The sequence below is a fragment of the Rhineura floridana genome, chromosome 4 (assembly GCF_030035675.1).
Source record: "Rhineura floridana isolate rRhiFlo1 chromosome 4, rRhiFlo1.hap2, whole genome shotgun sequence".
Classification (NCBI taxonomy): domain Eukaryota; kingdom Metazoa; phylum Chordata; class Lepidosauria; order Squamata; family Rhineuridae; genus Rhineura; species Rhineura floridana.
The window spans coordinates 113598425-113611646 of NC_084483.1; the positions used below are offsets into that span (position 1 = coordinate 113598425).

At 43.7% G+C, this 13222-nt stretch overlaps 1 protein-coding gene across 1 annotated transcript; it reads left to right on the forward strand.

Annotated features, from left to right (window-relative positions):
- The first annotated feature begins 6735 nt into the window (after positions 1-6735).
- On the forward strand, positions 6736-10612 carry SAMD5 (sterile alpha motif domain containing 5). The gene is made up of 4 exons (XM_061624080.1): positions 6736-6767; positions 6983-8146; positions 10031-10103; positions 10598-10612. Exons 2-4 carry the CDS (start codon positions 7667-7669, stop codon positions 10603-10605), a joined length of 561 nt encoding a protein of 186 aa, XP_061480064.1. The 5' UTR covers positions 6736-6767; positions 6983-7666; the 3' UTR covers positions 10606-10612.
- The last annotated feature ends 2610 nt before the right edge of the window (positions 10613-13222 follow it).

Genomic DNA, 13222 nt, shown 5'->3' on the forward strand with positions numbered 1-13222 from the left:
CAAAAGCATCCACCAGTTCTGTACTAGTTGCTGTCCATATTCATGCAAAAGAATCCTGTGTACATCTAATTCCAAGTTGGAATTATCATAGGCATGATTCCTTTGGAATGTAATAAGTAACTTCTAATTGTGAAAATCTATGATTATATTCTTATTTCATTCAGTTTAACAAAAGAGGTGATAACGCATCCACATGCATGCACTCACACAGCTAGCATCTCACCACAAGAATGCTAATGCTCTTTATATTATGTCATAAAACACAACATTGAAGCATTGTAGAATAAAAGGCATTCTTCACCTGAGCTAGTGTCAGTTATGAAATTCTTCTAAGCTGTTTCACATTCTAATTAAACTGAAGACCAGTCAAAACTAAACTGCTCCCTATATTGTTTAGGTCTTCAAGTGTTTGCACAAAGTATACTGCTATATGTGACTCCACAATATTGATATTAATTACCTTATTATTTAGAATCAAGGAGCGTTTGACCTGTGAGAGAAGTTGTGACTGATGTAATAAGTAGGGATTGCCAACGTTTGATTCTTGGGTAAAGCAAGAACTCCACCTAGGGGAAAAAATATGAAACGTATTGGACATTTTAATGAAGAGAAATAGTGAAATTTTATAATGATTTTACAACTTTATAAGTGTGTTTTCATTTAGAAAAAGGTGGTGTTTTCATTAACAAAGAGGGGGTGGCCTGCCTCCTCTATATATCTCTGAGGCTGAAAGATACTAGTTAGCCAGAGTCATCCAGCTGTTTCCTAGTCTGTGTGGTTTCACAATGTAGCTCAGGTTTTAAACAAAATCCTCTTTCATGAGTTGTGTATTTTATAAGTAAGGAAATGGGATTTCTGAGAAAGTATAAGGACATAAGAATCCCTATGGCAAAGGAATAGAACTGGGGGTGCTCATACATTCCCAAACACCCTGAGTTGAGGCAAACAACTCAGGGAACTTGTCCAAATATTTCCAGGTGTACCTGAGTCAGCCTGACCCATCAGAAACAATGGAATGTACCAACTATGCTTGAAAGCATATTCACAATAGTAACTGTTCCAACTAGTCCCAAAATTCATTAGTCTTTTAAGACAGTAGGACAATGGAGACATTTATGTCTTTGATAGAAACTTGGAATCACCACTGGGGTTAGCTAATACTTTCTGATTGGTTTGGAACGATTGTAGAGAGGAGGAACAGTGATGTTGGGTGGGGAGGAACTCATGAGATTGGTGAATCACTGTCACATGCTGTAATGTACTCTATGAAAGAGATTGCACACAGTGTCTCAGTGCAGTCTCTCCTGGATGTTTCTGGAGGCTGACCCTGCATGTGCATATGCATATGCTTGTAAAGAATAAAGGCCTACCTTTTTGCTTCAAGCCTTCAAGGACCCCCAGCAAAAGATCCCAATGGAGAAAAAATTCTTCAACGTATACAGATCATTATGCTACAGTTTTATACTCTGTAATATCTTAGCTGAGGTGAATAGAACAGGTGGAAGTTACTCTGAGCAGATTCAGAGTGTATTTTCCTCACCACTGAGTAACCAAGGTTCATAGTACGTACATACCTGGGAATAAGACCCATTCAACTCAGTGAATCACATTTCTGAGTAGACATGCACAGGATTGCACTGCAAGAATGTTATCTTATATTAAGGAGAAGGGTTTCTTGACTAGAAGTGGGGGATATACTGGAGCAAGTTTTGGATCATGCCAATTAAATCCTGATTCCTCTTTGTGCACTATCTACACATGTGGGTTAGGATCCTGCTTTTGCTGGTTTGGACCAGGACTGTATTTGGGTCATCTGTAATTTTTTTTCAATGCCCATGTGTGCATGCACACAGATGCACACAGATGCACACCCACACACAACAAGCCATCAAGATGCAGTGAAGTACTATCACAATTCTTGCAATTCAATGAGTTGATATTTAAGTGCATAAAACAATGACTTGGAGACTAGGCATACATTTTTAAAGATATTGAAGTGGAAGTAATGTCTAATGCATAGCATTTTTCTCCTGCTCTATTTTTAGTCTACCAGAGAAATAAGTTCTATTTTTAAAACTTTTTAACTAGTTCAGGACAACCATTAAAAACACAGTATGAAACTTGGGGGGGGGGAACAGCTGCACTGAGGAGTAAGAACCAATGAAAGAAAGTAAGAATGCAAACAAGTCTCTACAAACTGTTTTAAATTATGCCAAGGTTTATAAATGCAAGGTGGTCAACAGAAAAAGAACATACAAATATAGTAAGTTATCAAATAAAACGAAGATACTAAAAAAAATATATCAAAAGGAAACAAGCAGCAGAAGACCAGCAGATAAACAACAACCAACCTACAGGCCTTCCAAAAAGGATGATCTTAACACACCATGGCAGAAAGGCATCAAGGCATGCTTCCCATTCCTTAGAATTTAGTCATTCTGTAACTTGGGACAAATGAGCACATAAAGTCAAGGTCTAATAAAACATGATACATTCTGAAAAATATGCAGAAATAAATAGTGAGAAATATGGTCTATGTCTGAGTGCATGCACATGTTATCAGTACAGCAAGTAGTTTACATCACAATTTGTGGGAGCAAATTGCATGTGCATTAGAAATTGGACATTATTGTGCATTCCTTTTGCTATCAACCGTAGACCATATTTCCCCCTATTTATTTCTGCATTTTTTCCAGAATATATCATGTTTTATTAGACCTTGACTTTATGTGCTCATTTGTCCTTGGTTATTGGTCAAGGAATAGGTTCTACACAGTAGATTTTTATTCTATAACTTGGGCCCAGAGCTCATTTGAGTCAGGTACAAAACTGGTACATACAGGAGACCCCTTTGATGAACTCATATTGGAGAAGCCCTTTATTATTTCAATGAGCATTAGGCTATGTGTAGAAGCGTGGCCTTGAAGTTAAATGCCGTGCTCTACAGTTTTTATGCAGGAAGTTGTACATACAGTTATGTGTAAGGAACACAAATCGATCTGTTCCATTGCATAGGCAGTTATCACATGTAATGACCTATGCATGGTTTAATTCACTAGAAAAGACAATAATGCTGGGAAAAACAGAAGGGAGTAGGAAATGAGGAAGGCCAAACAAGAGATGGATTGATTCCATAAAGGAAGCCACAGACCTGAACTTACAAGATCTGAACAGGGCAGTTCATGACAGATGCTCTTGGAGGTCACTGATTCATAGGGTCGCCATAAGTCATCAACTTGAAGGCACAGAACAACATGATGCATGGTTTACAGCATAGCAACTTCCCTTCAATGGAACTGCTTCTGCGTATGTAGGAAACACATAATATGCTGGGAGGAAGGGCGGGATATAAATCTAATAACAATAACAACAACAACAACAAATCTAAGGAAGCATCCTTTAGCGAAATTGAAAGGACACTAGTTTAAGAGCAAGGTTTTCAGCACAGACCATCAGGGGGCACTGTGACTCCAGAGTTGGACAGAGAAGCAGGCGAGAGAACGCGCGGTGGGAGGGTGCAGTATCGGGAAAAACACGTTGGGGAAAGATGTGGACCGCAAAGGACGCCACTGCTTGCTTCTTACCGCATCTATTTTGGCTCAGGGAAGACAATCTACAGGCGTTTCTTGACCCTTGCCACCCCCCTCCTTAAATGTAAGTGCGTCCATCTCCACATGTCCTGTTAGCATTTTCTTTACCCGCCAAGAAAGGCATAAAGATAAAGCATCCAAATAATCGGCACAGGAATTGCCCTAAGGTTTCTCTTCTCCAGCCTTTCTGCATGAAAATGCACGGCCTCAAATGGCCGCCACAACCAACCAAATAGGAGGGCGGGATCGGAAAACCAAGAGACGATCAGTTTTTCTACACAGTGACCTCCCGCAGACGCTGTTTTCTCAGGGTGAAGAGGGAAGATCCAACATATTTCTGTTAAAGTGGGACAAGGGAAGGAGAACTTTTCAGCGAGTGAAACAGTCGTTAAAGCAGGAACACTTGGAGACACTCCAGACCACTGGGAGCACGGCTTGCCGCTTGCCCCACCGAAATGCTTGCTAGAGGGCACGGCTGCCAAGACCCGCCTTTCTCTGTTCCTTGATTGGCAACGCCACGGACTGCTTGAGCAAAGGCGGCCCTTGTTAAACGGCGTCCTCTCTGCACCCCACTGTTGCTGTTTTGCTATTGGTGGGTGAGACTGCTGTAGCCAAAGGGAGAAGAAGAAACAGGCAAGCAGGGATGGGAGTGAATTACAGAAAAGAAAGGGTTCAGTGGAGGAAGTAGGGCAGGTTCAAAGAGAAAGACTAAAGGGTGAAAATACCAGATAACCAGTAATCCAAAGGAGAAAGGAAGTGATTCTTTTCTTCCCCCTCCCCTTTCTGAAGAGCCAGCGTGGCATAGTGGTTAGAGTGTTGGACTACGGCCTGGGAGACCAGGGTTCAAATTTCCACATAGCCATGAAGCTCACTGGGTGACCTTGGGCCAGTCACTGCCTCTCAGAGGAAGGCAATGGTAAGCCACCTCTGAACACCGTTTACCATGAAAACGCTATTCACAGGGTACCATAAGTCGGAATCAACTTGAAGGCAGTCTATTTCCATTTTCCCCTTTGTAGTACAGTATATAGAAATAAGTCACGGACCTTGTTGTTGGAATACAGCTGACCATTGGCCACGCTGGTGGAAGTTAGAGTCCAGCAGCAGGTTCCCCATCCCTGCCTGCTCTAAAATATCTGCATCCCTGCTCCTTTCCCCTTGGGGGGGGGAATTACACACAAGCTTCAGCAGGTGTTTGAAAAAGCACGCTTAAGACTGCTATTTTTACTTTGAAGGAAGAGCAGTCAATCAACAGCTGTTGCTGCAGTCTGTGGAGATCACAAACGGTAAAGAATAACTAGCAACCTCTCATTTCTGCCCCTGCCCTGTAGTTGAGACTGTAAAAAACCAGCAAGGAGAGCCCCCACTCAGAAAGTCCCCTGCTATATACTCCACACCTCTTCCTCTGAGCTCTGCCACTTCTGGAAGGAGTAGGGAAAGGCCAACAAGAGAAGGTAGCAGCTGCTCCTCTCACTTGCTCGCCTTCTCTAGAAACCTTGCACGGAGAATTGGCCCCATAGCACTGTCTAGAGATAAAGCACAAACAGCCGCTTCGGCGGGCGGGCTTTCTCTCTCGGCAGTGCAGCATAGAAAGTTACGCTTTGTCTCCAAGTGGTGCTGCTGCAATACTCCAATGACTCCAGGTGAGCGGCACTTTTGCCTCTCGCCGGGCTCAAATCTTCCTACTGCGCCACCTACTGCGCCCAGAGAAGGAAAGGAGGAGTGATCCTGTAGAGGCAATTCTCTCGCCTTTTCTGCCCTGAAGCTAGAAAGGAAGGGGAGCTCCCTGGCACCTTCCCTGCTCTGCTTCCCGTTTGGAGGCCTACCACTTCTGGGAAGGGGGAAGCATGCAAGCGCGAAAAGACAGGGGCTGCTCCTGCCTCCTGTCGCTTGTTCACCTTTGCTGGAAGGATTGGGTCTTTGGTGTTGCTTCGAGAACGTGGAATGCAGCTGCTTCTGCTTCCTGGCTTGCCCCCTCCCCACTCTGGGCAGAGCAGTGTAGAACAGCCTTTCCCAACCAGTGTGCCTCCAGATGTTGTTGGACCACAATCCCCATCTTTCCTGTTCGTTGGCAATGCTGGCTGAGGCTGATGGGAGTTGTGGTCCAACAACATCTGGAGGCACACTGTGGCGACAAGCCCAGTTAGGCCGAGGCAGTGAGAGAGGGTGACTGATCGCTCGGCCTTTCCTTTTTCTGTCAGCGAAGGGTGGGGAAGGGCTGTAGCTCAGCGGGTAGAGCATAGACTTTACATGCAAAAGGCCCAAGGTTCAATTCCAGGTGTCCCCAGATAGCGCTGGGAAAGATTTCTGCCTCAAACCATGGAGAGTTGATGCCGGTCATTGTAGACAGCACTGAACTGGACGAACCAATGGTCTGATTTGTTGTAAAGCTTTGGGCAAAGAATAGTTCCCACCTTCTGTCCTTGCTTACACACGCCTTCTCTTTGAGCCGTGCAGTGTGAAGGATTCGGCCCAGCTGAGTCATTGGGAGTCTTGGATCAGCAGCTATCGCCTCTGCTTGTTCACTCCTCTTCTCTCACAGGACGGGGTGTAAGTCAGCCCAGTTCCCTCACGGGTACCTTACTACCAGGCGAGTGACGCGGCAGGTGCTGTGGTGTGTGTCGGAAGACAAAGCTCTGTACAGTGCATAGTTTGTCCTGTAACCCCACTCCCTCCGCTGTCCTCCGGTGTGGTAGAAAACGCGGCTTCAATGTCGAAGTAAGATTCAGCTGTCACTCTATTGCCTTCTGCCTCAGACAGCAATTTATCTTGGGCCGGGCTTCTGTCTGTGGTAGCCATCTGTAGTGCGCCACCTGAAGAGAGTGGGCAGAGGTGACTGCTCTCTAGGCAGCCCCGTGGGACCAATCCTCCGAGCAGGTGAGCCGGTGAGGGGAATTAGAAGCAACCGCTGCCTGCTTCCCTCCTTCCAGCAGAATCAGAGGGGAAAGCGCTGCGCGGGGGGAGTTCCCTCCCGCTCCTCTTTCCCGCTTCTGCAATAGGGCATGGAAAGGGCAGAGAAGCAGCTCTTTCGTGTTTGCTCGCCTCTCCTCACCAGCAATAGCTACTGTGCTGACTGGCTGCTCGTTCAGTGGCAGCCGTAAGCACACTTTTCAAATACTTATGTAGAATGAGATTTGGCCGCTGAGGAAAACGCTTTCTCCCTTCCCCTCGCGCCAGGTGAGATTATTAAACTCAGGAAAAGCGGGAAGCTGGGAAGCTTTCTGGGTTTTGCGTGGTGGGGTATCGCTAATGTCAGTTGCTCGCCGCCTTCTTGCCATGAGGGAAGACAAGTAACTCGTCGAAGAAGGCTTTGGGAAAGCGTGGCGGGTGGGTTGGTTGGACCTGAGGACGAGGAGAGGGCTTGAAGCCATCGCTTTTGTCTTTTTGCACAGGCTGACGAGAAGGGACAACAAGCGACGAGGCTGTTGCATGCACAGGCGAGCGCCTGGAGAGCGTGTTCAGGTCCTCCCTCCCCACCTTCACATGGGGCGAGATTAAAATCCAGGCTCGCGCGCACAGCCCCAGCAGCCAGTAAACGGCGTCGCTCAGGCCAGACTGAGGGGCGAAGGCAGGTGAGCCCGAAGAGGGGAATGAAGGTGCCAAAGCGATAAAAGCCACAGGAGGGGAAAAGGAAACCAACAGCCGAGAGAGCAACGGGAGAGCGGGGACGGCGAGAGACTGGCAACGAGAAGCAGTCGCCTGAGTGTGCTATGGATATGGGACCATGCAAGGAGCTCTGGGAGATGGACGGCCGCTCAAGCAAGCCCTCCTGAGAGCCAGAGGCTTCCGGGGTGGATGACTGAAGAGGGACTTAAACCACAAGGCTGGCTTAGCAGGCGAGTCGCCTGAGATTTGCTGCTGCTGCTGCTACTGCTGTTTAGGATTTAATTGCTCGTTTCTCCCCCGGGTATGGCGTTTTGTTGACCGTGAGTTTCGGCGTTCCTCTCCACTGATGTCTGTTGCATCTGGATTTTGTTCTTGGGGATTTCTTTTTCCGCCAGAGGAGCTGCTTGGGCCGTCCAAAGTTGCAGTTTGTTCCTAATTCAGCCTTCCCTCCTTCCCTCCTTCCCTCCATCATGTGCGCCAACATAGTCTACGAGTGGCTGAAGACCCTGAAGCTCTCTCAGTACGCCGAGTCTTTTGTGGATAATGGCTATGACGACCTGGAAGTGTGCAAGCAAATAGGGGACCCGGACCTGGACGCAATCGGGGTGTCGATGCCACAACACAGGCGCCTGCTCCACGAAGCCGTGCAGAGGCTGAGGGAGGAAGACGAGACCACAGCCGGGCTCTACTTCACCTTGGAACCTCAGTCGCCACAGCCGGGCTTGCCTTTGCCGGAGATCTATACCAGCCACCTGGTGGAGCAATACGAGACTAAGACTTGGAAGGAGCCTCCTCCTAAGCATCAGGGGAACAAGAAGAGAATCCCTCGGAAAGTGGGGGCCCACAGCCAGGACCTGATTACCTATCCCAAACTCAAATTGAAAATCATGATTAGGGATAAACTCATCCGTGATGGGATCAACCTCAGCAAGCCCCCATACTCCAACAAGGTAAGGGCAGTGCTGGTGTGCCTTCCTCACCCTAATACCGCATATGGCCTAGGAAACGTTTTGCAAAGAGTTAACTAGAACTTTTTCTGCTTAGTCGCTGACTTGAGCTTCCTTGCTGGACGTTTGTCTGGAGTTTGAAAGTGAGATTTCTCTTGTCCTTGTACCTGACGTGCTGAAAATTCTGTGGGCATTATGATGAGAAGGAGTTTGGTGTTTTTTGGTTTTAAAGACAGGCTAGAATATTTCTTCCAGGGGGAGCCAAGTTTGGTGACATAACTTGAGATGATTCATTTTTCAGTATAGTTCTTTTTCTCCTTAGAGTTCAGTATGTACAGATAGATAGTAAGTCTTATTGTACTGGTTAGGTGACTTTTTGCTTTAATGCTTCATGGAATTCTTGTAAACTGAGGTGACAGTTAATGGAGTGCCATGTTTCTTATTATTTCCATTTTGTTCTTGGTGGAGGGGAATATGTCTGTTAGAATCCTGTAAGAAGAAATTTCTCAGTTCCATGACACTCTAAGGGTGTAAGATCTAAACATTTTTTGAGGTGTGAAACTAATACATGAAATCAAGAAAAATGATGTTGCGGGACACATTTCTTTGGGTGTTTGAAGGACTCCTCTGAAAATATCAATACAAAATACAAAGTTGCATGCTATAGCTTTTCAGTTGCTCCTGAAGCTTGCAGCCCAGTCCCATTTTATGCATGCTCATTCAGAAGTGGTAGTAAATTCTGTGGACTTTATTCCCAAGGAAGTGTGCATAGCCAAAGTGCTATAATCCATCTTTTGTGAGAAAAGAGGTCAATGTTAAATGTCTCAGAGGAGACATTGGGACTAGTAATAGTCAATACCTGCTTTAATTATTTTTAAAAGAAACTCTAAGCGCCTGCAAGTTTTCCACTGAGTTCTGTAATTGCCTTGAATTCTTAGCCTTTTTGAAAATCATGCTTTTGCAAAAGAAGTAGACAACAGAATCAGAATTGCATTGTGTGGAAACTTCAGACTAATTTATTTTCTCTGCAGAATTGTTTATGTGGATGACAGGTGAAATTGGTATCTGTAATCTGGTAACTGTAATGCAATAATAGTATAAGCTTCTCTTAGATGGGCTTTTAGCTCACAGAAAGATATTTCACAGTCATCATGGACAGCACAGTGGATAATGACTGGCCAGCTCCAGCAGAAACAGTTCTAAATGCAAATGGATAAATGAATGCATCTGGAAATATAAACTTGTAGGAGAAAAATCATGATGTCAGCTTATAAGATACATCAAATGGAGGTGTGCTATTGATGAAGCTGGCCATTTCACATCATGAAAGTTGTAGATGAAATGAGAAGGTATCAAGTAAGAGCCATGCTGATTGTTAAATGTGTGTCAGAATTTAATACAAAATAATAGTGACATGCGCACACACAACCTAAGTGCTTAATTTAAAAAGGTGTTGAAGAAAATACTTTAAAATTAACCAGAGTAGTTTTATGAGAATGCAAACTATATCAGTCTAGGGGAAATACAGTACAGTGTATAACGACATTAAAAGATATAGTGGTCAAGGAACAAAGTATTTGCTTGTCTCCTGACAGTATTGGGTAGATTGGTTTTGTCAGTAGCTTCTGACAGCAGCAGCAACAACAAACCACATTCAATGGACTGGAAGTCGAATATGAATTGGCAAAGACAGTATGTGAATGTTCTCTGCAAATAAATTGCCTTCTGAAACAAATGGTCTGTTACCTGGTGTAACACTGATTTTTATTTTATTTTTAAAATAAGTTTAACATAAAGCCACAAGAAGTAAACTGTTCCTGAAGGTTTATTGCAGCCCTTTTATTGAAACAAAATTTTCTATTGTGGTCTCGGAAACTGTCACTGTAGAGACAAACTGCCTGCTTCCTTGATGACATCTTGCTGTTTTGGTTAGAGAATATAAAGATACTTGCAATTTCAGGTTTGTATGTTTCAAATGAATGTCTCTTTCACTGATTTCCTTCTGTATGATAATGATGAAGCACAATGATGTACAATACAGTATTCAGAAAAATTAGAGAAATATTGTGGGTTTAGTTCATTTAATAATCCTTACAGTTTTGTATGGGGAGCAATGAACTAACACTTTTAGACAAGCCTTACTCCACTTACGCAAGATTTTCAATTATGCTCACTCTGGTGAATAAAGCCAGAAATACTTAGCTTAAATGTGGCACACAGGGATATAACAGTTCCATGTGCTGAACATAGATCAGCTAAATGTGCCTGGTTACTTCCATCAACGTATACAGTACTTTACATTGGCTTTATTATTTCTAGTAATTGAAAAGAATTCTTAGTGTTGATATGGCCATTTCATGTCTTTACAGCACTTGAGTGCTTCACATATTCTATCTCAGTATAACTTACAACATCCCTGTAAGGAAGCTAGGACAGTATCTCTTTACATTGCAGATACATGAATACCCCGCTATATGGACCTTCACTTTACGGACACTTGTGAGTATGGACATATTTACAGTAGCACCATTCCCATTTACGTACACTCGCTTCGCAAGAACGGACACTTAACGGCATGACGCCACCGCCCGATCAGTTTCCAACTACAAACTTTTTCTTAAAATAAGGCATACTGTGTTTATTTTGTTATAAATGCATTATTTACATCAATTATGCCTGTATATAACGATTGCAGTGCAGTATATGCATCGATAAGTGAAAAAAGGTAATGCTTCACTTTAAGTACATTTTCGGTTTACGTACTCACTCTGGACCCATTGCGTACGTTAATGCGGGGTATGGTGTCGACAGGGTTTGCAAAAGCTATTTATTGAGTCCATGTCTACATTGACCCTAACCCAGTGTAGTAAATGAGAGTGTAGTAAACCCAGTGTAGTAAATGTGGATGCTATCTTCTTCAAAATGTAAATGTGCTGCCTTCAAGTCGATTCCGACTTATGGTGACCCTATGAATAGGGTTTTCATGAGACTGAGAGGTAGTGACTGGCCCAAGGTCACCCAGTCAGCTTCATGGCTATGTGGGGATTCGAATCCTGGTCTCCCAGGTCGTAGTCCAACACCTTAACCACTACACCTGTAAATGGGATAATTTTTATCTGTGTGAATATACCTCTACTTGGCTGCATGTATGTAGAACATGTATGTTAATGAGCCTCTGAAAACGTATGCTCATTGTAGTAAAGATTTAGTGTTACAGTTGCAGTTTGAGAGGACTGTTCCTTCCTGTTGCCTGCAGCACTTCTATTTGGGAACCACAGGAAGATGGCAGAGGGTCTGAGTGTATAGAAGGGCAAAGTGAAGTTAGAGGAGGAGTAGGGTGGATACACTGTGCCTGGGACATAGGTGTAAGTAGAAGAAAGTTACTTGTAGCTGCCTTGTTGAAATCAATTATATAATTCATTATATATACATCCCACCTTCCTCCAAGGAGTTCAAGATGGTATACTCCCCCTCCTGATTTTACCCTCACAACAACCCTGTGTGGTAGGTTAGGGTGAGAGACAGTTACTGGGCCATGGTCACCCAGTGAGCTCCAAGGCTGAGTGAGGATTTGAACCCAGGTCTCCCAAGTGGTAGTCTAACTCTCTAACCACTACACCTCACTAGTTCTCTGTTGCTGCATCATGTCTTGCATACAACTTTTACCTGTGCTCACCTGAAGTATATGCAGGACTTTAAGGAAGGCAGGAGACCAGTTGAGCTCACTGGTGGTAATGTAATAACATCAGGGCCTGTCCTTCATGCTCCTTTTGAAAGACACATGTTCACAAATATTGCAATGTGTATAGAGTGTATATGTGATGGGAAGTAGGATCATTTTTTGTGTGTGTGTACATTTACAAACTGAAGATTGGGCCTCCAGTTTTTAGATGCTATGCAATGTATTAAGACTGCATTTAAACCTTAACATGAGATTGGCTCAAGGCTGCCTTTGTACCTTGAGAGCGAGGGTCAGGGATGTCTCACTGCATGTACATGCTAAGTACTTTGAGATACGGGTGCATTGGGCTATAGCTGCATAGACCTGTGATTTAAGATCAGTGAAAGTGCAGTTTGCACATTGGTTTCCTCTCTAAAATATACATTTTATCATTTCTTGGATACACTGAGATACACCTTAAGACATGGTGTTAACATGTCTTCTACAAGTAATGTTGCAAGCCTAAATCTGAATACCTGGTTGGTTTACTTTGGTTTACTTTCCTTTTCCATAACATTTTTGTATAAGCCAAATCTGTTTTTACCCACTCTCACCCCCACTAGAATCATAGAATAGTAGTTGGAAGCACCAATAAGGTCATCAAATCCAACCCCCTGCTCAGTGCAGGAATCCAAGTTAAAGCATACCCAACAGCTGTCCAGTTGCTTCTTGAATGCCTCCAGTGTTGGAGAGCCCACCACCTCTCTAGGTAATTGATTCCTTTGTCATACCACTCTAACAGTTAGGAAGTTTTACCTGATGTTCAGCCGAAATCTGGCTTCCTGAAACTTGAGCCCATTATTCCATGTCCTGCACTCTGGGATGATTGAGAAGAGTTCCTTCCCATTCCTACATTATATTGTGGTGCTTTCTAGATACAGTAACTGAATAAAGACATTTGTGTTCACCTGTTAAAAAGCAAACAAAATGCTGCATTTCTGTGTATAAGGAATTATTCCAGTATAGAATACAGAAATTCACCTTGTATATAAATAATACAGAATAATGTGGAATTAAGAGCAGTATTCATATCAGTAATTCAATGAGATATAGAAGGAATTCATTGAAAGGTAGTTGGAAAATAAGTCAGATGTCTTCTGCTAGGATATTACATAATGAAAAAGGATATACTTACATTACAATAAAATAATTAAAGTGATCCCCAGAATGCACACACACACTCCATTTTCATTGGCTTCCCTCAGTAGCTGCATTTCAAAGGTCTTCATTTCACCTGGAAAAGTGAGCTACCACAGGACTTGTCACAAAGGGCAAAACAGCAGCAAGTGGTCACTAGCTGTACTTTATGAGCATGAACTGCAGAAGTGGTTCCCACCCTCTGCTCATCAGATATAGGA